The following is a 27,897-nucleotide window of genomic DNA, read 5'->3' as shown; positions in this document are numbered from 1 at the left end:
AAATTACGTAAAATGTTTTGTAATGGAAAGAAAATAAGTATACCAAATTAAATGGCAATAAAAGATACATATTACACAGTTAAATGTATTAATAAATGATGCACAAAAAACTAGACACCTGACTAGCAGTCACGACAGTTCAAATGAATAACCAACACTATTTTCAGACTAGATAATACATGTAATAATGACCAAATTGTACACATGTAAAAATATAAAAAAATTATGTGTAACTCAATTCACAAACATGACAAACCTCAAAGGAATCTGTAATATGTTTGTCTTTTTCCAAAAACCATTTTATATATATGATTTAAAGCCATCTTTTCTTGTATTATTTCAATAATCTCTGGAATATTTAGTTTTCTTGCATTGCTTAAAAAACAGTATTAAAAACTGACAAGACTGTGAAGGGAATTTTATATTAGTGTTAAATTGTGTGATTATATTATTCTGAAAAGGAAACCTAGATCTCTGTAGTTATAAAGTGCTTTAAAAAATAAATTCTATCAGTAATAAGTATGTCATATTAAAGTGGAAAAATACACATAATATTCTCATGCATTTGTCATGAACAGATTCTAATATACATTTTGTACAATCATGAAAATGTAATGTAAAACTAAATACACATATTTAAATAACCCTTAAAGCTTCATTAACATTGAATAACACCAAATTATGTCAATTCTTTAGTTCAAAATTTCATAATGAGAACAAGATCAACTTGATAAATTCTTTTACTATTAATAGAAAATTTGTAAGAAAAAAACCCAACCTTTTTGTGATTTAAAATCTAAGGATAGTTAATATTGGATGCAAAAGTAGAAATATAAATATTCTCAATTTGGCAATGATATACATGATATATATATATATAAAAGACATTTCAATGATAAAAATTGAATCCCCAAGACTATTAGCAAAAGATATTTATTGGAGTACACTAAAATCCCAATAATTTTGAAATATGAGCTTGACATGGTAGAATATACATAAAAATTAATCAAGACAAAACAAATCACAAGTTCTTGAACTAATAAAAGTGGAGCACATTGCATTTGCACATTTGCACCAATTTATAAAAAAATGCAGTTTTTCATTTGCGCCAAAATATACTACTTTCATGGGACTTCTGCAACTTTCACAGATAACACATGTCAGAAAAGTTGAAATATACATTTCCTCTGAATTAAAAGCTCAGATAAGAAATTTTAATATATTTTTCTCCTTGTGATAAAGTATTAAGTTTGTACTCAAATAAAACTGAGTCATGGACTTTTAAAATTATGTACTGTAGTGTTTCCATGATTGTTGTAAAAAGATGTATATTATTCAGTTGAAGATGTTCAAACAGACCCTTAACACCTTTTCAAAAAAATTTTTTTTTTAAATCTAGATAGGGTGCCTCCCCCCTGACAAATGCCTGAGGTCCCACCTAGATATGCCTCTTAATTTCAAGTTGACTGGATTTCAATTAATTTATTCAATAAAAAACTCAATGATGCTATACATATATTTATAGTATCTGCCTGTGTTATTGGTGTTAATGAAAGTTATGTAATTCAGCACAAATGAAATATGGTCATTATTTTTGGCGCAAATGAATTGCTAATTTGGCCAAATGTGATAGGTGTTAACTTTTGAGACAACAGATGCCAAGTGAAATGAATGTTTTAACTAAACACACACCAGAAACCAGGGGTACTAAAGGCATATAATAAACATAATAAATGTCAATATGTGGTATATCCCCCCCCCCCCCTTTCCCCCCCCAAAAGAAGACAAAAGTTAATGACACTCAAAATTCAACAAATTTATATGAAAACTGGGAACCACCTAATTGAACCAAGTCTGTCTGACAGTCAGGTGGTTGTAAAGATTTAATAATGTCCTTTTCCATGATGAAATACTTTATTTCATCTAAAGCCCAGCTTGCACCTTTTCTTCTAAAAAACTGGCCCCATACACCAGAATCATCTATGTCAGTAACCTGAATAAAATGCTCCGCTGGGGCGCAGCTTGATACGACCGCAGAGGTCGAACCCTGAACAGTTGGGGCAAGTATGGACACAACATTCAAGCTTGATACAGCACTGAATTTGGATTGTAATTAAATATTTGACACAGCATAGGTTTCTGACACAGAATGAAAGTGGTCTAAGAACTTAAAAATTTTCAATTTACCTATTCATACATGTGATGGACTGTGAAACTCAGATCAGGAGATTGGGAAATTTTGGTCAGGAGATTAGGACTCAGATCAGGAGGTTTTTAATCGACATTAATTTTGTTGTAAATGTAACCGTGTGCTGTAAAAATGGTCTTTTAAAGTGTGTTTTCTTCAACTTTCCATCCAATTTATTATGTTTATAGTACCCTTGTACTTATAAAGTTTCTTCATCTTTATATTCTACATGTTCAATCTAACATTGTTTTTTTCCAGTATGTTCTTTAAATTTTTTACTTCATATTCTATAAAACAATCATTGCAACCAGAACATTTGTTTAGCTATCTGCAAATAGTTTTTATTTTTTTTTTTTTTCTCTTGCAATTAGTTTTTATTTGCAAACTCAGAAAATCATTCCATTTGTAATATTAGGGTCATAGTTAATATATAAATTTCAATTTAAGCCTTGAAAGGAAGTATAGAATCCTCAAATAATTTTCAAATTATTATTTTTTTATTTGTCCTAAGACATTTAAAATCATTTAATAACCATCCTTTTATGATTATTTGTTCAATTTATATTTTATTTATATTCTTTTAAAATTTTCATTATTAAAAGGAAAGTAACTTAAAACAGGATAAATCAAGGGAAGTAACCCAATAAATACACAGTTTTTGTTACACAACGGCAGTTAGCCTGAGGTAAAAATCGTTGATTACCAGTATGTTTGACACCCAAGCTGACAAGTGAAGCCATATAATTATGCATGTTAATTGATTTACAGGTAAAATATGACTTCAGGTAATGTCAGTTACACCAGATGCCTGAGATGATATGTTGGGAAGAAATTTTTCATTCATGAAAAATTTCATACACGGGATTTTTTCCTCTTCAACGGGAGGTCGGGAGGAGACCCCTGAAAACGGGATTATTGTACTCCCGTCGGGAGGTTCACATGTATGCCTATTCAAACCATATCATTATTATTTGCTTTTATATATAAATCAGAAATAACCAATTTAAAATGGAAAATGTTAAAGAAAAAAAAGGAAAAAAAAAATCCCCCCCAATTTTTTTAACCCCCTTATGATTCATCACCCCCAAACTCAATCCCAGCTTTCCCTTTGTGGTATGGTACCTTGCAGTACAATTTCAGAGAGATTCATACACTTGAACACAAGTTATTGTCTGGAAACTAGAAAAATGCTTGTTTTTTGGCCCCTTTTTGGCCCCAAATTCCTAAACGTTTAGGGCAAGTACCCCCAAACTCAATTCCAGCTTTCCCTTTGTGATATGGAACCTTGCAGTACAATTTCATAAAGATCCATACACTTACACACAAGTTATTGTCCTGAAACTAGAAAAATGCATGTTTTTTTTGCCCTTTTATGGCCCCTTATTACTAAAATTTTGAGGGAAAACCCCCAAAATCAATCCCAGCCTTCCCTTTGTGATATGGAACCTTGTAGTACAATTTCATAAAGATCCATACACTTACAAACAAGTTATTGTCATGAAACTAGAAAAATGCTTGTTTTTTGCCCCTTTTTGGCCCCTAATTCCTAAAATTTGGAGGCAATTACCCCCAAAATCAATCCCAGCATTCCCTTTGTGATATGGAACCTTGTGGTACAATGTCAGAGAGATCCATACACTTACACACAAGTTATGTCTGGAAGTTACAAAAATGCTTATTTTTGGCCCCTTTTGGCCCCTAATTCCTTAACTGTTAGTACCATAACCCCCAAAATCAATCCCCACCTTCCTTTTGTGGTATTGAACCTTATGGTAAAATTTCATTGAGATCCATTCACTTAAACTAAAGTTAGAGTGCGAAAACTAATGTGTATTCGGACGACAACGCCGGACGACGACGACGCCGGACGACGACGACGACGACGACGATGACGACGACGACGACGACGCCAACGTCATACCAATATACGACCACAAAAATTTTTTTGCGGTGGTTTGTATGTATTTCCCATAGGGTCCCATGTTAAACTAAGTCCCCCGCTGGCATCCATCTTGGATTATGGATCGGCTTCAAAGTAACAACACTCGGTCAGCACCTCATAAAGAACATTCATACCATGTTTGGTTTCATTCCATTCAGTGGTTCTCTAAAAGAAGACATTTGTATGTATTTCCCTTAGGGTCCTATGTTAAACTAAGTCCCCCGCTGGCGGCCATCTTGGATTATGGATCGGCTTCAAAGTAACAACACTCGGTCAGCACCTCATAAGAAACATTCATGCCATGTTTGGTTTCATTCCATTCCAGTGGTTCTCTAAAAGAAGACATTTGTATGTATTTCCCATAGGGTCCTATGTTAAACTAAGTCCCCCGCTGGCGGCCATCTTGGATTATGGATCGGCTTCAAAGTAACAACACTCAGTCAGCACCTCATAAGGAACATTCATACCGTGTTTGGTTTCATTCCATTCAGTGGTTCTCTAAAAGAAGACATTTGTATGTATTTCCCATAGGGTCCTATGTTAAACTAAGTCCCCCGCTGGCGGCCATCTTGGATTATGGATCGGCTTCAAAGTAACAACACTCGGTCAGCACCTCATAAGGAACATTCATACCATGTTTGGTTTCATTCCGTTCAGTGGTTCTATAAAAGAAGACATTTGTATGTATTTCCCATTGGGTCCTATGTTAAACTAAGTCCCTCACTGGCGACCATCTTGGATGATGGAACAGCTACAAAGTAACAACACTTGGTCAGCACCTTGTAAGGAACATTCATGCTATGTTTTGTTACATTCCATTCAGTGGTTCTCTAAAAGAAGTCATTTGTATGCATTTCCCATAGGGTCCTATGTTAAACTAAGTCCCCTGCTGGCGGCCATCTTGGATGATGGATCGGCTACAAAGTAACAACAATTGGTCAGCACCTCCTAATGAACATTCATGCTATGTTTTGTTTCATTCCATTCAGTGGTTCTCTAAAAGAAGTCATTTGTATGCATTTCCCATAGGGTCCTATGTTAAACTAAGTCCCTCACTGGCGGCCATTTTGGATGATGGAACAGCTACAAAGTAACAACACTTGGTCAGCACCTTGTAAGGAACATTCATGCTATGTTTTGTTTCATTCCATTCAGTGGTTCTCTAAAAGAAGTCATTTGTATGCATTTCCCATAGGGTCCTATGTTAAACTAAGTCCTCCGCTGGCAGCCATCTTGGATGATGGATCGGCTACAAAGTAACAACACTTGGTCAGCACCTCCTAATGAACATTCATGCTATTTTTTGTTTCATTGCATTCAGTGGTTCTCTAAAAGAAGTCATTTGTATGCATTTCCCATAGGGTCCTATGTTAAACTAAGTCCCTCACTGGCGGCCATTTTGGATGATGGAACAGCTACAAAGTAACAACACTTGGTCAGCACCTTGTAAGGAACATTCATGCTATGTTTTGTTACATTCCATTCAGTGGTTCTCTAAAAGAAGTCATTTGTATGCATTTCCCATAGGGTCCTATGTTAAACTAAGTCCCCCGCTGGCGGCCATCTTGGATGATGGATCGGCTACAAAGTAACAACACTTGGTCAGCACCTCATAAGGAACATTCATGCCATGTTTGGTTTCATTCCATTCAGTGGTTCTCTAGAAGAAGTTCAAAATGTAAAAAGTTAACGCCGACGACGGACGACGGACGACGGACGCCAAGTGATGAGAAAAGCTCACTTGGCCCTTCGGGCCAGGTGAGCTAAAAAAGAGAAAATCATATAAAACTAAACTAAAGAAGAAAGCATGATGAATCAAATGCAATTCCTCCCCTTAAATTTCATTTCATATTGTTATGTATCTTTACTTTAAATCCAAAATTGGTAATCTATATCCACAAAATTAAGTCACTGTAAGTCATAGTCAGAAAATATTAAATTTTTGTAAGAGGCTGAGAAACCATGGAAAGGCGAGGTTTTAATGAGCAGGTAAAGATAAATGAGAATCAAGCACATTGGGAAAAGTGCTATTAAAAGCATGCAAGTTAAATGGTTAAAAACCTTAAATCAAGCAACTAATGAATATATATTAACAGATTTTCAGGTTCTAAAAATACTGAAATGTCTAGTAATTTGTACCAAAAACAGTTTTTATTAAAACTTACAATAGCAGGAAAATCCGTTTTACCATTGGTAACTTTGATGTGTTCTCCAATACAAAGCCTATAAAATAATAAAAGATAAACATTTGGTTATTTTTTTTTTTTTTTAGTTGTTTATCATGTCTCTCTAACATGTCTTATACAGAAATGTTTTTTTTTTAATTCTGTCGAAAAATATAGGCAGATCACCATTACATGTATGTCAGCTAGACTGATTTTTCGATATCATTTTTATCACTGAAACAACAAACAATCATTGAAATGTCTTACATTCATAATATAATTTCAGCCTCATATATAAATACAAAATTATAACACAACAACATTAACATGAGTAACATAACAGTTGCTTGATAAACAGCTGCGCTATAAGCGCATGATACGCCCGTCATCTTGTGAAAAAAATATAATAAATGTTTTTGGAATAACGCAGTGTTGTACAGAATGTCATGCTAAGTATAGCATGACTCATTCCTTATTCCCGTTCAATAGCAAGTTTATATACTACAAAAATTGCTAACAACATGTTTTACATGTTTTATAGATACCAAAAAACTCATTAAAAAAATCAATTATACAAAAATAAAATAAAGAATCATCACAAAAAAGTTTACGGATCTTAAGATCAACATAACTAACAAGTGTGTAAAGTTTTATGCAATAATCTTGAATAGTTATGAGATTCATATGATGCGACGTGAAAAAACACACCCCCCCTCCTTTTTTTCAAAAAAAATGTCAATAACTCGAAAATAAAATATTGAATCATCACCAAAAAGTAAACAGATCTTTAGATTAATATAACTAGTAAATGTGTAAAGTTTGAAGCAATAATCATAAATTGTTTTTGAGATACGGCGTGATATGTTGAAAAAACGGTCATTTGTATATCATATGTCACATGACGTAGAAAAAAAGATTGTCTTTACCTCATAATTTGGTTTTTATTCATGTTCTCTTCCTGTTTTTTTCCCTCCTTTTCATCATTCTTGTTCTCAGCAACTTTTTTTCCCTCCTTTCCTTCATTCTTGTTCTCTGCCTGTTTTTTTCCCTCCTTTCCTTCATTCTTGTTCTCTTCCTGTTTTTTTCCCTCCTCTCCTTCATGCTTGTTCTCTTCCAGTTTTTATCCCTCCTTTCCTTCATTCTTGTTCTCTGCCTGCCTGTTTTTTTTTCTCCTCTCCTTCATTCTTGTTCTGTTCCAGGTTTTTTCCCTCCTCTACTTCATGCTTGTTCTCTTCCAGTTTTTCCCCTCATTTCCTTCATTCTTGTTCTCTTCCAGTTTTTTTCCCTCCTTCCCTTCATTCTTGTTCTCTTCCAGGTTTTTTACCCTCCTTTCCTTCATTCTTGCTCTCTTCTGGTTTTTCTTCCTCCTTCCTTGTTCTAGAAAATAAAAAGTGTTACATTAAAGTATGTGTAATTTCCGACTGCTGTAATTGGTGTTGCATCTGCCTCCACATACATCCAAACATTACGATTTCTAAGATTTGTAGTATTTTGAAGATTTGGTGCTTTTTAAATGGTTTCTAGGTTAATTCTTTCTTCTATATTAATCTAGTAAAGTATGTATACATAATATTTTTACTTGTTTAAGTAATTTTTTTTTACTCAAAACTTATTCTTAAATAAGACGGAATTGAAATTTTGCCTTGATATGACTTGTCTATTTCAATAAGCCTGATCAAAGATATGCAATTTCAGACAAATGATATATTTTCATTATAATTTGAAATAATGAGTGTAGATAATATCATTTAAATGCACAAGACTATTCAAACATTTTAATTGACCTGAAAAACTTGTAAAGTTACATACATAATATTTTTACTTGTTTAAGTAATTTTTTTTTACTCAAAACTTATTCTTAAATAAGACGGAATTGTAATTTTGCCTTGATATGACTTGTCTATTTTAAATAAGCCTGATCAAAGATATGCAATTTCAGAAAAATGATATATTTTAATTTTATTTTGAAATAATGAGTGTAGACAATACCATTTAAATGCACAAGACTATTTAAAAATTTTAATTGACCTGAAAAACTTGTAAAGTTACATACATAATATTTTTACTTGTTTAAGTAATTTTTTTTAACTCAAAACTTATTCTTAAATAAGAAAGACAGTATTGTAATTTTGCCTTCATATGCCTTGTCTATATCAATTAGCCTGATCAAAGATATGCAATTTCAGACAAATGATATATTTTCATTTTATTTTGAAATAATGAGTGTAGACAATACCATTTACATGCACTAGACTCTTTAAAAATTTTAATTGACCTGAAAAACTTGTAAAGTTACATACATAATATTTTTACTTGTTTAAGTAATTTTTTTTTACTCAAAACTTGTTCATAAATAAGACGGAATTGTAATTTTGCCTTGATATGACTTGTCTATTTCAATAAGCCTGATCAAAGATATGCAATTTCAGAAAAATGATATATTTCAATTTTATTTTGAAATAATGAGTGTAGACAATACCATTTAAATGCACAAGACTATTTAAAAATTTTAATTTACCTGAAAAACTTGTAAAGTTACATACATAATATTTTTACTCAAAACTTATTCTTAAATAAGACGGAATTGTAATTTTGCCTTGATATGACTTGTCTATTTCAATCAGCTTGATCAAAGATATGCAATTTCAGAAAAATGATATATTTCAATTTTATTTTGAAATAATGAGTGTAGACAATACCATTTAAATGCACAAGACTATTTAAAAATTTTAATTGACCTGAAAAACTTGTAAAGTTACATACATAATATTTTTACTTGTTTAAGTAATTTTTTTTTACTCAAAACTTATTCTTAAATAAGACGGAATTGTAATTTTGCCTTGATATGACTTGTCTATTTCAATAAGCCTGATCAAAGATATGCAATTTCAGAAAAATGATATATTTCAATTTTATTTTGAAATAATGAGTGTAGACAATACCATTTAAATGCACAAGACTATTTAAAAAATTTAATTGACCTGAAAAACTTGTAAAGTTACATACATAATATTTTTACTTGTTTAAGTAATTTTTTTTTACTCAAAACTTATTCTTAAATAAGAACGACGGAATTGTAATTTTGCCTTGATATGACTTGTCTATTTCAATAAGCCTGATCAAAGATATGCAATTTCAGAAAAATGATATATTTTAATTCTAATTTGAAATAATGAGTGTAGATAATATCATTTAAATGCACAAGACTATTTAAAAATTTTAATTTACCTGAAAAACTTGTAAAGTTACATACATAATATTTTTACTTGTTTAAGTAATTTTTTTTTACTCAAAACTTATTCTTAAATAAGAAACCCAGTATTGTAATTTTGCCTTCATATGACTTGTCTATATCAATAAACCTGATCAAAGATATGCAATTTCAGAAAAATGATATATCTTTATAATTTGAAATAATGAGTATAGACAATACCATTTAAATGCACAAGATTATTTAAACATTTTAATTGACCTGAAAAACTTGTAAAGTTACATACATAATATTTTTACTTGTTTAGGTAATTTTTTTTTTACTCAAATTTTATTCTTACATATATATAAGAGAGACAGGAGTTGGTTTCATAAAAAAACTTACGACAAAGATTGATCGTAAATAATGAACAATTCAGTATTCTTAAGATCAATCTTAATCGTAAGTTTTTTTGTGAATCCAACTCCAGTATTGTAATTTTGACTTCATATGACTTGTCTATTTCAATTAGCCTGATCAAAGATTGCAAATTTCAGAAAAATGATATATTTTAATTCTAATTTGAAATAATGAGTGTAGATAATATCATTTAAATGCACAAGACTATTTAAACATTTTAATTGACCTGAAAAACCTGTAAAGTTACATACATAATATTTTTACTTGATTAAGTAAATTTTTTTTACGCAAACTTATTATTAAATAAGAAAGACAGTCATGACAGTATTGTAATTTTGCCTTCATATGACTTGTCTATTTCAATTAGCCTGATCAAAGATATGCAATTTCAGAAAAATGATATATTTTCATTTTATTTTGAAATAATGAGTGTAGACAATACCATTTAAATGCATAAGACTATTTAAAAATTTTAATTGACCTGAAAAACTCTTAAAGTTACATACACAATATTTTTACTTGTTTAAGTAATTTTTTTTTTTTTTACTTAAAACTTATTCTTAAATAAAAAAAGACAGTATTGTAATTTTGCCTTCATATTACTGAGAAATGCAATAACCTGATCAGTGATTTCTGATTTCATAAAAATGTGTTATTCATTAGCAATTGGTGTGGATAAATTTGGCAGGGGTGTGCCATTTTTGCCTGAAAAAAGGTACCCATATAAAAAAAAAAGATATGGCGTGATTGCCAATTCGAAAACTCTTCACAAGAAACCAAATAACACAGAAATTAACAACTATAGTTCACCGTAAGTCCTTCAACAATGTGAGAAGCCCATAACGCATAGTCATCTATAAAGGGCCCTGACATGACAAATGTAAAACAATTCAAACGTACCGCCTAATTAATGTACAAAAAATTTTAACGAAAAACAAATATGTAACACAGCAACATACGACAACCACTGAATTACAAACTCCTGACTTCGGACAGGCACATTACATAATGTGGCGGGGTTAAACATGTTAGCTGGATTCCAATCTAGCCTAACCTTGGACAGTGGTGTAACAGTAAAACATAAGAACGAACTATAAAATCAGTTGAAAAAGGCTTTTTTTTTTAAGCCAAATATCAAAACTGTGCCCAGGCCTATTTAGTTGTAGAGAAAAGTGTGATATTTTTTTTTTTGTATAATGTCCATTTAAAAAAACTATAAATAAGAAGATGTGGTATGAGTACCAATGAGACACTCCATCCACGTAACAATGTATTTAACAATGTTTAAAGTGAACATTTATAGGTTAAAGTACGCCTTCAGCACAGAGCCTTCGCTCACATGTGACCAGCAAGCTATAAAAGGTCCCAATATCATGAATATGACTAGTGTAAAGCAATTCAAACAGGAAAACCAACTGTCAAAACTTACATGTATTACTAAACAAGTAACGTCTATATATAAAACACACTTACATATGACAACCACTGAACAACAGCATGAACAGGCTCCTGACTTAGGACAGGTGCATATTTAAAAATTTACAATGTGATGATACATGTTTGTTTTTTAAATCTTTTGTGGATAAGAAATCAAAGTAATTTTTAAAGTTTAAAATCATGAATCATCAAGTTACACAAGCTAATACAAGAAAAAGCTGAAAGCAGCCTGTTTTTATACGACCGCAAAAAATTTTTTGTGGTCGTATATTGGTATGAAGTTGGCGTCGTCGTCTGAAGACACATTAGTTTTCGCACTCTAACTTTAGTTTAAGTGAATGGATCTCAATGAAATTTTACCATAAGGTTCATTACCACAAAAGGAAGGTGGGGATTGATTTTGGGGGTTAAGGTACCCACAGTTAAGGAATTAGGGGCCAAAAATAAGCATTTTTGTAACTTCCAGACATAACTTGTGTGTAAGTATGGATCTCTCTGACATTGTACTAAAAGGTTCCGTATCACAAACGGAATGCTGGGATTGATTTTGGGGGTAATTGCCTCCAAATTTCAGGAATTAGGGGCAAAAAACAAGCATTTTTCTAGTTTCATGACAATAACTTGTGTGTAAGTGTATGGATCTCTCTGACATTGTATCACAAGGTTCCATATCACAAAGGGAATGCTGGGATTGATTTTGAGGGTAATTGTCTCCAAATTTTAGTAACTAGGGGCAAAAAACAAGCATTTTTCTAGTTTCATGACAATTACTTGTGTGTAAGTGTATGGATCTTTATGAAATTGTTCTACAACGTTCCATATCACAAAGGGAAAGCTAGAATTGAGTTTGGGGGTAATTGCCCAAAAAGTTTAGGAATTTGGGGCAAAAAAAGGGCCAAAAATAAGCATTTTTCTAGTTTCCAGACAATAACTTGTGTTCAAATGTATGGATCTCTCTGAAACTGTACTGAAGGTACCATACCGAAAAGGGAAGGCTGGGATTGATTTTGGGGGTAATTCCCTCAAAAATTTTAGAAATTAGGGGCCATAAAAGGGCAAAAACAAGCATTTTTCTAGTTTCAGGACAATAACTTGTGTGTAAGTGTATAGATCTTTATGAAATTGTACTGCAAGGTTCCATATAACAAAGGGAAAGCTGGGTTTGAGTTTGGGGATAATTGCCCTAAACGTTCAGGAATTTGGGGCCAAAAAACAAGCATTTTTCTAGTTTCCAGACAATAACTTATGTTCAAGTGTATGGATCTCTCTGAAATTGTACTGCAAGGTACCATACATGTACCACAAAGGGAAAGCTGGGATTGAGTTTGGGAGTGATGAATCATAAGGGGTTCAAAAAATTTGGGGGGATTTTTTTTTCCTTTTTTTTCTTTAAAATTTTCCATTTTAAATTGGTTATTTCTGATTTATATATAAAATCAAATAATAATGATATGGTTTGAATAGGTAAATTAAAAATCTTTAAGTTCTTAGACCACTTTCATTCTGTGTTAGAAACCTATAATGCTGTGTCAAATATTTAATTACAATCCAAATTCAGTGCTGTATCAAGCTTGAATGTTGTGTCCATACTTGCCCCAACTGTTCAGGGTTCAACCTCTGCGGTCGTATCAAGCTGCACCCCAGCGGAGCATTTTATTTTACTTGTTATTATGTCATGTATGTAGGAGTAAGTTAAAGATTTACAATGTGACTCAGACTCAACCCCCTAAGGATTCTTTCCTGCAGCTACCTTGTTTCACATTTCAATGTTGACATGAATTTGTTTTCTTTTGTTAATAACTAAACCCCTTTAGTTAAAGCATATATATAAATAAGAAGATGTGGTATGAATGCCAATGAGACATCACAATGTATAAAAGGTTAAAAATTATAGGTAAAAGTATGGCTTTAACACAGAGCATTAGCTCACACCGAACAGTGAGCTATAAAGGGCCCCAAAATAACCAGCCAGAGTAATATAATTCAAACATGAAAACCAACGGTCTAATCTATTCACAAAACGAGAAACGAGATACATCTATGAAACAAACCAACAAACGACAACCAATGAACACCAGGTTCCTGACTTATGTAATATATGCAGTGGGTTTGAACATTTCAACTGACGCAAACCTTCACCATAACCTGAGAAAGTGTTGTAAAAATACGACATAAAAGGACACACTATAAAACATTAATTGAATAAAATGCTTCGCTGGGCGCAGCTTGATACGACCGCAGAGGTCAAACCCTGAACAGTTGGGGCAAGTATGGACACAACATTCATGCTTGATACAGCTCTGAATTTGGATTGTGATTAAATATTTGACACAGCATAGGTTTCTGACACAGAAAGAATGTGGTCTAAGAACTTCAATTTTTTTAATATACCTATTATGGTCCAATGTCCAAAATCAAAATACATGGTTAGATTCAGCATATCAAAGAACCCCATATATTCAATTTTTGTTGAAATCAAACAAAGTTTAATTTTGGACCCCAACTTGGACAAACTTGAAAACTGGTCCCATAATCAAAAATCTAAACACATGTTTAGATTCAGCATATCAAAGTACCCCAAGAATTCAATTTTTGTTAAAATCAAACTAAGTTTAATTTTGGACCCTTTGGACCTTAATGTAGACCAATTTAAAAAACAGGACCCAAAATTAAAAATCTAAAAACACGATTAGATTTGGCATATCAAAGAACCCCAATAATTCAATTTTTGATGAAATCAAACAAAGTTTAATTTTGGACCCTTTTGACCTCAATATGAACAAATTTGATAGCAGGCCCACAAAATAAAAAATCTAAATACATGGTAAGATTCAGCATATCAAAGAACCCCATATATTCAATTTTTGTTGAAATCAAACAAAGTTTAATTTTGGACCCCAATTTGGACCAACTTGAAAACTGGGCCAAAAATCTAAAATCTAAATACATGTTTAGATTCAGCATATCAAAGAACCCCATATATTCAATTTTTGTTGAAATCAAACAAAGTTTAATTTTGGACCCCAACTTGGACCAACTTGAAAACTGCTCCCATAATCAAAAATCTAAACACATGTTTAGATTCAGCATATCAAAGAACCCCAAAAATTCAATTTTTGTTAAAATCAAACTAAGTTTAATTTTGGACCCTTTGGACCTTAATGTAGACCAATTTAAAAAACAGGACCCAAAATTAAAAATCTAAATACACGGTTAGATTTGGCATATCAAAGAACCCCAATAATTAAATTTTTGATGAAATCAAACAAAGTTTAATTTTGGACCCTTTTGACCTCAATATGAACCAATTTGATAGCGGGCCCACAAATAAAAAATCTAAATACATGGTAAGATTCAGCATATCAAAGAACCCCATATATTCAATTTTTGTTGAAACCAAACAAAGTTTAATTTTGGACCCCAATTTAGACCAACTTGAAAACTGGGCCAAAAATCTAAAAACATGTTTAGATTCAGCATATCAAAGAACCCCATATATTCAATTTTTGTTGAAATCAAACAAAGTTTAATTTTGGACCCCAACTTGGACCAACTTGAAAACTGGGCCCATAATCAAAAATCTAAACACATGTTTAGATTCAGCATATCAAAGAACCCCAAGAATTCAATTTTTGTTAAAATCAAACTAAGTTTAATTTTGGACCCTTTGGACCTTAATGTAGACCAATTTAAAAACGGGACCCAAAATTAAAAATCTAAATACACGGTTAGATTTGGCATATCAAAGAACCCCAATAATTCAATTTTTGATGAAATCAAACAAAGTTTAATTTTGGACCCTTTTGACCTCAATATGAACCAATTTGATAGCGGGTCCACAAATAAAAAATCTAAATACATGGTTAGATTCAGTATATCAAAGAACCCCAAGAATTCAATTTTTGATGAAATCAAACAAAGTTTAATTTTGGACCCTTTTGACCTCAATGTGGACAAAGTTGATAACGGGGTCCAAAAATCAAAAATCTAAATACATGGTTAGATTCAGCATATCAAAGAACCCCATATATTCAATTTTTGTTGAAATCAAACAAAGTTTAATTTTGGACCCCGACTTGGACCAACTTGAAAACTGGGCCCATAATCAAAAATCTAAATACATGTTTAGATTCAGCATATCAAAGTACCCTAAAAATTCAATTTTTGTTAAAATCAAACTAAGTTTAATTTTGGACCCTTTTGACCTTAATGTAGACCAATTTGAAAACGGAACCAAAAATTAAGAATCTAAATACACGGTTAGATTCGGCATATCAAAGAACCCCAATAATTCAATTTTTGATGAAATCAAACAAAGTTAAATTTTGGACCCTTTGGACCTCAATGTGGACCAATTTAAAAACGGGGCCCAAAATCCAAAAACTTAATACACGGTTAGATTCAGCATATTAAAGAACCCCAAGAATTCAAGAATAAAACCCCATTGAAATTGATCAAGAAATAAGCAATTTATATGAAGTATCTTCTTTTGCATAATACTGTGCAATTGAATATTTCTTGCTATTGTGCAATACTGTACAATTGACAATTTCTTGCTATTGCGCAATATTGTGCTATTGGATATTTCTTGCTATTGCGCAATACTGTGCAATTGAAGATTTCTTGCTATTGCGCAATACTGTGCAATTGAAGATTTCTTGCAATTGTGCAATACTGTGCAATTGAAAATTTTTTGCTATTGCACAATACTTATTATATAATAATTTACACATCCTGTTTGGTGTGTATCTCCTACCATATCATTATTATTTGCTTTTAAATATTAATCAGAAATAACCAACTTAAAATGGAAAATTTTAAAAGAAAAAAAAAAGGAAAAAAAGGAAAAAAAAGAAAAAAAAAATCCCCCCCCCCCCCCAAATTTTTTGAACCCCCTTATGATTCATCACTCCCAAACTCAATCCCAGCCTTCCCTTTGTGGTATGGTACCTTGCAGTACAATTTCAGAGAGATCCATACACTTGAACACAAGTTATTGTCTGGAAACTAGAAAATGCTTATTTTTGGCCCCTTTTTGGCCCCCAATTCCTAAACGTTTCGGGCAATTACCCCCAAACTCAATTCCAGCTTTCCCTTTGTGATATGGAACCTTGTAGTACAATTTCAGAAATATCCAAACACTTACACACAAGTTATTGTCATGAAACTAGAAAAATGCTTGTTTTTTGCCCCTTTTTTGGCCCCTAATTCCTAAAATTTTGAGACAATTACCCCCAAAATCAATTACAGCCTTCCCTTTGTGATATGGAACCTTGTGGTACAATGTCAGAGAGATCCATACACTTACACACAAGTTATTGTCTGGAAGTTACAAAAATGCTTATTTTTGGCCCCTTTTTGGCCCCTAATTCCTTAACTGTAGGTACCATAACCCCCAAAATCAATCCCCACCTTCCTTTCGTGGTATTGAACCTTATGGTAAAATTTCATGGAGATCCATTCACTTAAAATAAAGTTAGAGTGCGAAAACCAATGTGTCTTCGGACGACGCCGGACGACGCCAGACGACGACGACGACGACGACGACGACGCCAACGTCATACCAATATACGACCAAAAAATTTTCAATTTTTGCGGTCGTATAAAAAGGCTATAACCCATCCCGGTTCAGGTCAAATTGAAGTTCGCCTGAATAGGAATGCTAATGAGGTTGAATTATTCAATTGCAAGATAATAATTAATCAGCGATTTATTCAAGATTATTTCAATATTCTACTCTCATTTACGTTTGAAACCAAACCTCTTATTTTCATTTTAGTCAACTTCACAGCCATGACAGCCTGACATTAGTGCCACTTTAAATTTTTTGTAAAAAGGAAGTTTTCAAAGTCCCTTTCAAAGGGAAAAATGATGAACCCTTACCCATATCAAGTTAAGACAAGAAATATTTGATGCAACCTGCATAATGTTTTTTACTTGTTCGAGTATTTTTGTTATCTTACTTCTGGGTCTTAAGTCAGGTAAGTATTGGAGTAAAAGATCTAAAATGTAAAATGTCGGGGTTACCAAATAGCCAAGTGTACCCAGATTGCCAACCCCCTTTTATTTTGTTACTGCAAATTCTGAAGGGAAATTTTCTTGTGGGGATGACAGAAAAGTTAAGTGGCTTTAACAGACAAGAAAAAATGTTGTGCACTGAAGTCTTGTTTAGTCTATTCACTACCTGTGCGATTAGGGTTCCCCTCCGAAATCACAGATTCACACCACCTCTGAGTCGTTGCTGGCAGAAAATCAGTAAGGGTATATTTGCCATATGTATGCGTAAAAATACTTGTAATGTTTTTTAACTTAATCCAGTAATGTTTTTTTTACTTAATCCAGTAATGTTTATTTACTTAATCCAGTAATATTTTTTTACTTGATCAAGTAATGTATTTTTACCTAATCAAGTAATTTTTTTTTACTCAGTAAATAATTCTTAAATTCTCAATATAAGTTTTTCTTTCGCGTGCATGATGTGTATGATTATTTTGTGGATCACCAAATGTTTACAAAAAGTTCCAAGACATCTAAATTATATAAATCGACAGCACAGAAATCATATGTAAAGGATAAAGGTGCAAAGTTTCTGTTAAGTCCAATACAAACATGATCTGACAGAATAATACCAATAATCCAATAATACTTATTTTTAACATGATTATTAATTAATACCAGACCTACGTGCAATTATAATACAACTTTTAGCTATTTGTCCTCCTTTACTGGACATGTTACATTTTCCCGGAAAATTTTGACGTGAGAAGCATGACAAGAGAAAATGTCTGATGCCAAAAAAGAAACGTGATTGTTGTTTGACATCAATAGTTCGTGTCACAGATACTCGAATAGAAAAAGGTCTATATAACATCCTTATTTACTTTGTAAACAAAGCTGTGTTCTAATTTGCACAAAATATGTTTGACACACGCTCTTAAAAAAAATTAACAATTATATAATGCCTATACTAGTAAACCCATGTTTGAAATTCTTTCAATTGTGTAAGACTAGTTATTTACTTTGGTGAAATTATTTTATCCGAGTGACAAGTCTGGCCTTGGTGTCTCTATTACATGTTTTATAAACATTGAAAGTCCTTTTAAAAGTCAACATGATATAAATATATATTTAGGACGCTTTATACAGAAACATTTTATTTAAAACAAAATAAAATTCAGTCCTTTACTGGGAATATGCGTTCTGTGGGAAATGAATAAATTCCACGATGATAAATATATCGCATTTACTCCCGGCATTTACTGGTATATTCACGAAATAGTTACAAGGCATCCAGAGTTATCTCCCTAAAATTCATGTTAATATTTTTTTTACGTATATACGTAAAAAAAAACTCGAAGGGTGGGTGACTAAAATTCGCGTGCACAATTACAAAACCTTCTTGCGCAATTACAAATGCATCGGAAACTGTTGGTTCAGTAACTAAACTTCCAAAGAAAAATATGACGATGTCCCTAAAAAATCCTCTTCCATTCGTAAAAATGCAAATAAAACAACACAAAATGACCCGATTTTAACCTTTCATATCGATAAAAATCATAGTTCACTGACCTGTACCTGTTTCTTTTTCCTAAACAAGATGGATTCTGCGTAGATGGCGGTTTCTAAACATCCGGGTACTGCAGTTGATGACAATAAATGCGCGAAATTCAAAATTTTACCGATCGATCAAATTCACAGTAAAAAAAATTTACGTGATTACGTTAATTTTTTTTTACTTATATAAGTAAAAAAAATACACTTGTATAAGTAGTACCCCTGACTGTAATTGTTCACCATAAACTAGACCTTATCACATACCTTGTTGACCCCAACGTCATCGTCGCTGTTGACGCCAGAAACAGCATACCTATGTCTCCCTTTTTTACCCTGTCAAGCAAGACAAAAATAGGGCCAAAAAATGTTCATTCATGAAATATTTTAAACACGTTATTTATTTTCTCAACTAGAGGACAGGAGGAAACCCCTGAAACCAAGATTGTTGTACTCCCGTCTGTAGGTAGACATATATGGATCTCACACATTTAGAAATGAAGTTGATTTGCTGACAAATGGATAAAACTTTAATATTTTTTAACCCTTATAAAAATTACCTCTTTAATTGAAACAACTGACACTGTACTCTTCTTATTTTTCAGATAATCTGCATTCATAAGTATAACATCTGCTTCTGAAGATACTCTGCATTTAAGAATATCTATGTTTGTTCTCCATTCTGACCCACAACTAAAATTAAAAAAAAAATGGTCTAAGAAATTGTGTTACACAAAAAATATTAAGATAAGCACAATACAATAATGCAATACAATATTTATAACAAAGTAGTATTAAATGAGTTAACACTTATACATGCTTATATAAGAGAAATATTTGATTGAGATGGTCTAGAAGGTCGTAAAGATCACCCAGGTGAGGGTTGGAAACATTTGGTCCAGTAGTTTTAGGGTAAAAGATTTTTTTAACAAAAAAAGTTATTGACAAAATTATATTGAATTATGAGTGAGATTTTTAGTTGTTCAAGCTGACACTGTCATATTTTTGCATCAATAAAAACTTTGCAATACTTTCTAATTTCACAGTACTGTGGATTCATTTATTTTGTGGGTATCAATTTTTGTGGATTGCTGAAAACTTGCATTTTAATTTTAAGTGGATACTTGATTTGGTGGTTTTGCGCATTTCTGAATACAAAGCCCATTAAAAATATGCTATTTGTTGAACATTTGAATTAGTGGTTCACTTGTACCCATGAAACCCACACAAATTAGTATCCAACGAATAATAATGAATCTACTGTACATCTCACCCTACCTATCATGCCAAGTATTACTGCAATATCTTACATTGTCTTTAAAAATAGAATTGTATTTGAACTCAGGAAGTAATCTTTAAATTCTTTCTACAGGAAGTGCTACAATATAATATACTAACTACTGAAATTCTGTTGAAATGTTTCTTTCGTCTGATGGTCTGAAATATGTAGCTGCATAAGATGAGAAATGCTTCCTGCTCTTCATCCAATGTCAAAAGTGAAGAACGAGTGTTCTTTATAACTCTCTGTTGAATGTTTTGGAAACATTTCATACATGTAGTTAAGTATTAAACTGCCACAACTAAATAAATTACAACTTACACTGCAACTAAGCCACACATCTTTGCAAACGATTTGAAGAGATCTACAAACACAGCTTTTGTAAGTTTTGCTGGAATTTGTCTCTCCAATGCACACCGTATCATAAGCACTGTGTTAGCAATGAAATCTTCAACTTTGCTAAAACAAAATAAAATAGTTTACTGGAAATGAAAATCACTACTAATAATGGATCAAATTCTACCTCCATTGACCTTAGATAAAACTGTGATTACAATATAGAATAATCTGGAATTACTATGAGAAAACTCACAAAATGATCATCTTATTTTCATATATAAAGGAATGGCAAAGTCTATGATTTGCTGAGAGAAATCCCAAATGTATTTGTTAATGAAAAAAAAAATTCGAGGTGAACAATGCCTTTAATCTTTAGTGAGGTTTTCCATCTCAATGAGCATTATCTATGTATTACTAGTAAATTAAGGGATTTCCTAGCCACTATTTACTTAAATTCTAAATGTTAAATTCTTCCATAGATACAAAGATTTGGTCTGCAAATATCTGCACATATGATATGATATGGTACTTTCAACATACTACAACCTGTTCATGCAATTGTATATAATACATGTAGTTTGGCATTGCACAAGGTCATGTTTTTCTCTGACAGTAAATGACGTCTTTACACTACATCCTGGGATGTTGGATGTGTAATGATTGATATTTTAGTCTTCATGGTCTTAGATACATGATAACTTTATTAGTGATGTTAGTTGTTATTGACTTGAACTAGCTGTCAGTAACTGCAAGTTCTCTCAGATTAGTACTATAGTGTCTTTTTTGTTGTGGGGATGTTTAAGAAAATTTTATGGACACCATCACGAATTGGTTGATCCATACTACATGTATGTGTCTCTGTCTAAACTAACTAAGTGAGAGCTGTGGTGTAGTGGTTAGTGCATCGGACTACTATAACAAAGGTTCCTGGTTTAATTCCCGGTCCAGGATGAAAATTTCAGGGACTGAATTTTCGGCTCTCTCTTGACACCATTTGCGAGTATGGTCTTGAGGAAACGATGATAGTCCGTCGGAAGGGGAGGATAAATGACTGACCCGTGTTAAGAGAGAGCCATATCTCTTTCACGTAAAAGACACCCTTGTAGATTTCGATAAAGAGCAGGCTAATGCTGCTACAAGGCAGTACTCGCACCTGCAAAGTGGAAAGGGATTATTATAAGTTGCAAAACTTGTTTCCCAATCCACTATAAATAAATATATTTAAATTATACTAACTAAGGACATTTTTACCAAGTCTTAGATTGTTGTTTGCCATTTACGTTGTCTGGTCTTTTAACATGTTTAAGTACCGAATGTGACCTACTGTGGATTCATTATTATTCGTTGGATACCAATTTTCGTGGGTTTCGTGGATACAGGTCAACCACGAATTCATATGTTCAACGAATTACAAATTTTCTATAGGCTTTGTACACAGAAATCGGCAAACCACGAATTCAAATATCCACGAAAATGTAAGTTTTCCTCAATCCATGAAAATTGATACCCACGAAAATAAATGAATCCACAGTATTCCTCAATTTGACTGTTTTGCTGAGTGTGATTTCGCAAGACGTGTCAGGGTACTTTGCCTCAAGCATGTTTGAAACACTGCTAGTGTTATGATTCCTGTTGCAGGCATACCAAGCAGCTCTCCTTTGGGCCATCTATATCTTCGAGATAGATTCTGAAGTGTGAGGGTCCCAAACTGAGCACGAGTACTCGAGTTTTGGACGGACAGTGCTTGGTATGCCTGGCTCTTAATGTTTTAATTTGCTGTTTTCAGGTTTCTTCTAAGAGTGTTTTATTAGCTTTAGAGATATTGTCATCTATATATATGTTTGTCCTATTTGAGGTTGGATTGTAGTGTGATGCATAGGTACTTACATGTAGCGGATGTTACGTTTTCTAAAATATGATTGTGAAAAATGTACATGTAGTTATGTTGAAAAGGTTGACGTTTAGTTGTGACAGAGCAAACAATACACTTGTCTGGATGGAAGGCCATAAGCCAGTCCACTTCCCATTTTGCTGCTGCATCAATATCAGCTTGCAGTTTGAGGCAGTCATCACGAATAATCTTAGTTTGCTATGAATAAGGTAGTCTGGAAGGTCATTAATATAGACCAAGAAAAGGACTGGACCTAAGACAGTACCTTGTGGAACACCATAGGTGACTGGGACTGTGCTTGATGATCCAGAACTGTTTGAGTATGGTAGAGAGAAACGCAGAGATCCAGTTTAACGTAAGTAAGTAAATTTTTATTATATAAACAATAAAATACACCCGACCCATTGGTGTCTATAAGTCATTTTCAAAATCATAAAATGTATTTCTTTGATCATGGATTTCAAACAAAGTAACGAAAAAAGAATAATCTAACTTCTAAATACTTAAAGTCATATATATGAAACCTCAAAATAAAAATAAACTGCTTCGCTGAGCGCAGCTGGATACGCCCGCAGAGGTCCAACCCTGAACAGTTGGGTCAAAAGTGGACACAATATTCAAGCTTGATACAGGTCTGAATTTGGATTGTAATTAAATATTTGACATATTATAGGTTTCTGAATAAATGTAGTCAAAGAACTTGAAATTGGTTATATGAATTGAATTTATATTCAATTAAAGATTTCTTGCTGTTGTGCAATACACTGTGCTGTTGCGCAATACTTAGTAAATCTGTTGTCAAGACTATAAACCAATAAAGTTCAATTAATTCTCAATGTCATATTAGAAATTTATAAAAATGTAAAGGGAGCTTACATCAATAGATATAAACAATTCACCAAAGTTTCATGAGAATTGCTGACAGCATTTTTGAGTTATTGTCCGAAAACTGGAAAATCCCCCCTTTTTTAATGAATAAAACCCCATAACTCAGAAATGTAAAATGTAAAATTTATAAAATTCTAAATGGAGCTTACATCAATAGATATAAACAATTCACCAAAGTTTCATAAGAACTGCTGAAAGCATTTTTGATTTTTTGTCCGAAAACCGGAAAATCCCCCTTTTTTTATGAAAAAAACCCTGTAACTCGGAAACGTAAAATCTATAATATATAAAAATCGAAAGGGAATTCATGTCAATAAATATAATCAATTCACCACAATTTCTTGCAAGTTGGTGAAAGCATTCTTGAGTTATTGTCCGAAAACTGGAAAATCCCCCTTTTTTTAATGAATAAAACCCCACAACTCGCAAACGTAAAATCTAAAATTTATAAAAAACGAAAGGGAGCTCACGTCAATAGATATAAACAATTCACCAAAGTTTTATGCAAATTGGTTAAAGCATTTTTGAGTTAATGTCCGACATGTTGACGACGGACGGACAGACGGACGGACAGACAGACAACGGTATACCATAATACGTCCCGTAAACAGGCGTATAAAAATGATGCATATGTTTTTTTATAACAAAATGGATAGTTTTCATTATTAAACTTATGTACATATACTTTTTTTTGAAGAAAATTCTTTAACTTGTCCACATTTAGAAGAAGTTTACTATTTTTAAAATTGCTTGCTTCCAGGAAGCAATTCGCTGACATATTTTCCGTATGCAAAGTCACCTTAGCGTGACCTTTCTCGTAGAAATCCACTGATCGCAGTACACATGGATCTGTCACTGAAATACACTATTATCTGATTGTACATGTTAAACACGTGCTCAATATTCATGCTTCTTTGTTGATTGTTTACTATAAGATGACAATCTGAAACTTCGACTTCAAAACACATGGTTTGAAGTTTATGAATGCAAGAGAGAAGTTGTGTTTCGCAAGATAGAGAGTGCCACAAGTCATATTGGCAGTCAGGGGTGCTACTTAAACAAGTTAATCCATTATCACCTATTTCAGTGATTTGATAAATTCAGTTATCACCTATTTAGGTGATTTGGGTGTTTCCTTTGATCTTCAAATGCTAATTTCTTTGAATTTCAATATTTTCTCAAACTTTTCTATAATTTTCCTACATAGATCAATTATCCCTTTTCCTTTCTATATTTACTTCACCAGTGCACTTGGGCAGTAAGTTAGTGTGCTAAAGCTTATAAAAGTACCCTTGGGAATTTTTCTGTAATCAAATATTCATTAACTACTCCTACTATCAGGCAAAGGTCAACAATATTACCTGATTGGGTTTCTTTAGAGTTAGAATGAACATCTTCAAGGTTATGACCTGATCTACAAATTATTCAAGTTTTTGCATATTTTAAATGAACTGTAAAGATGACAAGGTTATCAAGCAAAAGACAATTTCTGTACATACATGTAGTTGTTTTTTCAATTGAATTCTTTTCTTTTTACCAATAAAATAATCAAGCTTGTGGAAAAAATATCAAGAAAATAATAGATACACTTATTAAAGTGATTACATTTTAACTTCTAAAATACATGTTCAGTGATTTTAAAAAGTCTGTGTCTATTTTGGGGAAACATTTTAATATTTCACAACCAAAATCACTTAAAGAAGTGATTGTGAAATCACTTGTTTAAGAAGTTCCCCTGACTAATTGGAGGTCGTACAAGATGTTATTGGATTCAAGATGTTTCATAATGTGTGACGTGACTATATGCTCCATTAACTGGCAGCAAATACAAGTTAATGAGATTGGTCTATAGTTGACCAGTTTATGTTTGTCCCCCTTTTTGTTAGCTGCGAAAACGTAGCTCTATTGTCCGTTGAAATTTTTTTTGCCAGGTCCGCAAATATCAAAATCATCAAAAGGACCTTAAGATCTACGTATTCGCAGCTACCTTTTTTATGCCGGCTAGACTCTAGCATGTTTCAAGTCATTAGGTATAATTCCTTATTGACTTTATGTATTGAAAAGGCTTTTAACTTATATCAGTAATTAATATTTACTTCTTCAAGCTTAAGTAAATAAAAATTACTTGTACAAGCAGTCTTCACGCTTAACCACAAGTCCTACAGCATTGGCTTGTTAAATTGCTTTCGGGCTTGCAAAGTTCTTCTCTACAAGCCAACAGAATCCAACAAAAATTTTCCAAAAATTGAGCTTCTGGCTTGTGGACTCTGTGGACTCAAAAGTTAAGCGTGAAGGCTGTACAAGTAGTACCCCTGACTGTATGTACAGAGACGTGCAAAAAGTATTCGGTCACATTGGCATCGTGTTTATGTTCTTACAGGTGACTGACTTTTAAATGGCCTTGCCCCACGTCATTCACTTCACTGAGTATTACTGTACTAATATTTTAGTGTTGTGCATCACATGGGCTACCGTCATGTGACATTTGTTGTCGTCTGCCAATTGTGGTTTTGTTAAAACAAGTAAAATAACAAGATGGGTAGAAAAGGTCAGGAACTGTCAACTGATGTCAAAAACATGATTGTGGAAATGTTCCAGAATGGGTTTTTTCGTCGGAAAATTGCTGATATACTTAAAATTCCCAAGTCAACAGTTATTGACAATGTATGGAAATTTTTAGACACAGGTTCAGAGGAGAATATACCAAGAAGTGGCCAACCATTATTTGTAAAACCATGCGACTACCGCAAGCTATAACGCATTGTAAAGACAAGTCGGAGGAGTTCTTTGTGTGACATAACAAACAAGTTTAATGAAGAAAATTGTGTTCCTGTGTCTAAACGTACCATTCAGCACCATTTACATAAACATGGGAAATACAGGTGTGTAAATAAAAAAAAAAACCTGATCAGGGAAGTCAATTGGAAAAAGAGACTTGCATGCTGCAGAGAAAAAAGGAGATGGACGATTAATAACCACTGGAACAAGAGGCTCTCAAAAGCCTGAATCGCTCACCTGTATTTCAGAGGAGAAGATTTTTAAATGTTAGCAAACTTGATGAACAAATTGTGTAAAATTGTCTTTAAAGGGCAATAACTCCTTAAGGGATCAATTGACAATTTTGGCCATTTTAACTTTTTTGTAGATCTTACTTTGCTGAACATTATTGCTGCTTACAGTTTACATATATCTAAAATTTTGTTAAAACTACCAATTCGACATCAGCAACCCAACAATGGGTTGTTCGATTCATCTGAAAATTTCAGGGCCTATAGATCTTGACCAATTAAACAATTTTAACCCATGTCACATTTGCTCTAAAAGATTTAGTTTTTGAGATATAAGCCAAAAACTGCATTTGACCCTTATGTTCTATTTTTAGCCATGGCGGCCATGTTTGTCGATGGATACAAACTTCAGATACAATTTATAAACAAGATACCCTAAGGAACATTTAGTTAAAGTTTGAAGGTAATTGGCCCAGTAGTTTCAGAGGAGAAGATTTTTAAATGTTAGCAAACTTGAACAAATTGTGTTAAATTGTCTTTAAAGGACAATAACTCCTTAAGGGGTCAATTGACAATTATGGTCATTTTAACTTTTTTGTAGATCTTACTTTGCTGAACATTATTGCTGCTTACAGTTTATATATATCTATAATAATATTCAAAATAACAACAAAAAACTGCAAAATTTTGTTAAAACTACCAATTCGGTGGCAGCAACCCAACAATGGGTTGTTCGATTCATCTGAAAATTTCAGGGCCGATAGATCTTGACCAATTAAACAATTTTATCCCTTGTCACATTTGCTCTAAAAGATTTAGTTTTTGAGATATAAGCCAAAAACTGCATTTGACCCTTATGTTCTATTTTTAGCCATTGCGGCCATGTTTGTCGATGGATACAAACTTCAGATACAATTTATAAACAAGATACCCTAAGGAACATTTAGTTAAAGTTTGAAGGTAATTGGCCCAGTAGTTTCAGAGGAGATTTTTAAATGTTAGCAAACTTGAACAAATTGTGTAAAATTGTCTTTAAAGGGCAATAACTCCTTAAGGGGTCAATTGACAATTATGGTCATATTAACTTTTTTGTAGATCTTACTTTGCTGAACATTATTGCTGCTCACAGTTTATATATATCTATAATAATATTCAAAATAATAACAAAAAACTGCAAAATTTTGTTAAAACTACCAATTCGGTGGCTGCAACCCAACAATGGGTTGTTCGATTCGTCTGAAAATTTCAGAGCTGATAGATCTTGACCAATTGAACAATTTTACCCCTTAAAGATTTGCTCTAAAAGCTTTAGTTTTTGAGATATAAGCCAAAAACTGCATTTGACCCCTATGTTCTATTTTTAGCCATGGCGGCCATGTTTGTCGATGGATCATAACTTCGGATACAATTTATAAACTAGATACCCTAAGGAACATTTAATTAAAGTTTGAAGGTAATTGGCCCAGTAGTTTCAGAGGAGAAGATTTTTGAAATAGTTTACGACGACAACGGACGCCAAGTGATGGCATAAGCTCACATGGGGCTCTTCGCGCCCCGGTGAGCTAAAAAGGTTATTTTCTCTGACGAGAGCAAAATTAT

General features: G+C 32.7%; 2 protein-coding genes and 1 long non-coding RNA gene across 4 annotated transcripts in view; 1 reads left to right on the top strand and 2 right to left on the bottom strand.

Annotated features, from left to right (window-relative positions):
* Window positions 1-27,897, top strand: part of LOC127712220 (beta-glucuronidase-like) — a 988,629-nt gene that overhangs the window by 869,717 nt on the left and 91,015 nt on the right. The gene's annotated exons all lie outside the window — the stretch shown is intronic.
* Window positions 1-27,897, bottom strand: part of LOC127712225 (uncharacterized) — an 83,774-nt gene that overhangs the window by 54,657 nt on the left and 1,220 nt on the right. Inside the window, exons 2-3 of one of the 2 annotated variants that reach the window (XM_052218548.1) lie at window positions 20,494-20,631; window positions 19,454-19,586 (exon numbers count right to left, since the gene is read on the bottom strand). In XM_052218548.1, the coding sequence (XP_052074508.1) occupies window positions 19,454-19,586; window positions 20,494-20,631 (271 nt within the window). The other variant, XM_052218549.1, reaches the window with a different exon arrangement.
* LOC127712235 (uncharacterized) lies at window positions 1,773-18,964 on the bottom strand. Its single transcript, XR_007986995.1, has 4 exons — window positions 18,912-18,964; window positions 7,222-7,672; window positions 6,296-6,353; window positions 1,773-1,993 (listed from the first exon to the last, which is right to left on the bottom strand). It is a non-coding gene; the product is annotated as an uncharacterized LOC127712235 (long non-coding RNA).

The sequence above is a fragment of the Mytilus californianus genome, unplaced genomic scaffold (assembly GCF_021869535.1).
Source record: "Mytilus californianus isolate M0D057914Y unplaced genomic scaffold, xbMytCali1.0.p SCAF_8, whole genome shotgun sequence".
NCBI lineage: Eukaryota > Metazoa > Mollusca > Bivalvia > Mytilida > Mytilidae > Mytilus > Mytilus californianus.
The sequence above is the reverse complement of the archived record's forward strand: the minus strand, read 5'-3'. Positions and strand labels throughout refer to the sequence as shown.